The following is a 2559-nucleotide window of genomic DNA, read 5'->3' as shown; positions in this document are numbered from 1 at the left end:
AATTCATGCCCATTTATACGGCAACTAGCGTGAAGCAAATACACAACATTACGAAGGTGTAAGAAACATCTTATATCGAGCGTCTGCCATTCTCTCGAATAGATAAACATTTGGGTCGTGCCTTAGTGCTTGTCTTTCTAGGATATGGATTCCCGACCACAAAGATATCTAAGGAGAGTCCGAAACACGTGACTGTAACCTCAAAACAATAGGACTAAAGGCGTAAGATGACGTGAATTTTACATTGGTATTAGTATTGTTAACCTCCTCATCAATGAAATGATCCTATACAGCATCTGCTTTTCTATTCATCATGACACACACGTTTTAAAGGAAGATGGGTGATAGAAGATCCAATCGGAGTGGAAGCTTGTTCCAGCAAGCGATTTTCAGAACAAAGGTTCCACTATGATGATGCAGTTTTCGCACAAACAGACAAACTACCACTTTTCCCATGAATCTTGCTTCTTGCTAGAGTTGCCTGTCGGTCATGTCCCACGTTCTTTCTTTTTCGTTGTTTTTCGTTTTCTTTTTTTTTTCTTGTTCTGGGTATTAATTGCAGTATCTCTGCTTACTTTTTAATCTATGGTACCACAAGAGTACGTGGAGACATCTCATCTGATCTCAAGTCCGTGATTAATATTCAGGGTTCTTTGTTTACTTTCGTGAAGACGAATATTGCATGCAAGTGTATAGTGAGCTAGGCATTTATGTAGAATGAGACAAAAAAGAGTATATATAGCACTATCACTCACAATTTTATTCAGAAGGGAAGCAGGTAACAAAGGACAATAGATGGAGAGCAAATCTCACTGGAAACCCTGAACTCTAAGCACACACAAATGGACCGAAGGAAAGACTGAGAATTTGACAAGAGAAATTACATATGAGCGTGGAAAGGGAAACATCTAAGACACATGATAATCAAAGCCTGAGACCAACTCGAGATAGCACATGCACCCAGACACCGGACACATGAAGAGGGGCCTCGCGACGGATCAAGAGCGGTCTTGTACATGGAAGATGTTGGGATTATTGATGACAATGTTGTACATGTGGACGGTGCTGAACTTGGAGAAGTCGCGGGGGAGAGAGATAAGGTCATTGGAGTTGTGCTTGTGGAACTGTATGAGGTCGGCGTCTCCCCTGCCGTGGTACCTCTCCCATCCCAATCCTCTCAAAATTTGCTCCAACGAAGAGTAGGAAGATATCGCCTCCCCGCTTGGCAAGTGCACCAAGACCTTCCTACGGGGACTCGCCTGCCTCCCGTCCAACCCCTCCGCCTGCGGGTTCTTGACCAAACGGTACACTCCGTTCTCAAACACCCAAACCCCCGACATTCTCCCGCCCCGCAAGGTTTTTTTTTTCTTTTCTTTCTTTCTTTCTTTCCGGGGCGAAATAAGATGCTTTTCTTTAGATTGCAAGAGTGAGACTTATGTAGGACTGACTAGCTAGCTTCTTGCTGTACGTCGTAAATGGCGAGGGTGTAGGTGGGTTTATATAAGCATCGCAGGGCCACATAAAAACACACGATCTATTGCTCAATTGGAACTACAGAATTGTTTGTGTTTTTTTCTATAGAATCAAGATATCGTGGGTCCAAATGGGTTCAAATCAATTGATACATAGCGGGGCACACTTATTATTCCTCGGTCGGGATTGGGAGAATCTCATGCCGCGCGACTTTTCTCTTGCTCTAGGGAATTATTCTAGGAAATCTTTTTGGGGGAGATAAAATATATTAGTTAGGAAAAATGGGGAATTCACCCCACCCCCCAAAAGATTGACAATGAAGATTAAATGACGTGGCGGGAGCACCCACTCACGTCACGAGAAGTCCACGTGAAGATATTTGAAGGGATTTTTTTTTTTTTGGGGGGGGGGGGAATATTTTGAGTTTTGTTTGGTAAAGTGCTCAATGGTTTGGGAAGTACAAGGGGGGCATCTCGTGGATTCTTCGTTGGCTTCCTCATCGTTGGACACTACATAAAATGACGACAATAAAAGGTCCTAAAAAATTAGAAGTGGCCATCGCTCGTTTTTGTTTGTTTGTTTTGTTTTCGGGGAAATAGAGAATGGCTTTGTCTCGTCGAGAGATTCCATGAATAAGTAATACTAAGTGCAGTAGTAAAACTACTCTGAAATCGGTATTGCAGACTGCGTGTAGGCGTGTAAATACATAGATCGGATTTGCAGCCTCATTGAGAGTATGTCGCATCACTTAACATATCAATTCTTAAATCATTCTTAGAAACCTAGCACTAGGACTTAAGAAACATATAGTTTTTCCAAAAGTTTAAATTGTTAATAAAGAATAACAGTAAAAGAGGATATGATGAGTTCAATCCTTGATTTGTATTCTGATATCGTGTCAAACAATTTTTTTATTCCGAAAGCTTAAACCATTAGGAAATTAGAGCGTAGTATATGATTATCACATCTATTGACGTTTGTTAAGAGTTTTGGAGAGCTACGAAATGCATGTCCGCGCCATGCCGCCATCCGAAACTAACTTCTAGAGATGTACAATTTTTCTACTCTCTTTTACGCACGAGGGTT

The 2559-nt window shown here is 41.6% G+C and overlaps 1 protein-coding gene across 1 annotated transcript; it reads right to left on the bottom strand.

Moving 5' to 3' along the window:
• Positions 1-858: 858 nt before the first annotated feature.
• Positions 859-1340, bottom strand: LOC115692707 (flowering-promoting factor 1-like). The gene has a single exon (XM_030619652.2). The coding sequence runs from the start codon at positions 1338-1340 to the stop codon at positions 999-1001; it is 342 nt and encodes a 113-aa protein (XP_030475512.1). The 3' UTR covers positions 859-998.
• Between the last annotated feature and the right edge of the window lie 1219 nt (positions 1341-2559).

The sequence above is a fragment of the Syzygium oleosum genome, unplaced genomic scaffold, assembly GCF_021117445.2.
Source record: "Syzygium oleosum isolate NSW1041296 unplaced genomic scaffold, Sole_v2.1 Sole_v2.46, whole genome shotgun sequence".
Lineage (NCBI taxonomy): Eukaryota > Viridiplantae > Streptophyta > Magnoliopsida > Myrtales > Myrtaceae > Syzygium > Syzygium oleosum.
Note: the sequence above shows the minus strand (reverse complement) of the source record. Positions and strands in the feature narration are given on the sequence as shown.

Excerpts from the sequence above, each read along its gene's own strand:
- LOC115692707 (XM_030619652.2), bottom strand. The coding sequence starts at position 1,340 with ATGTCGGGGGTTTGGGTGTTTGAGAACGGAGTGTACCGTTTGGTCAAG.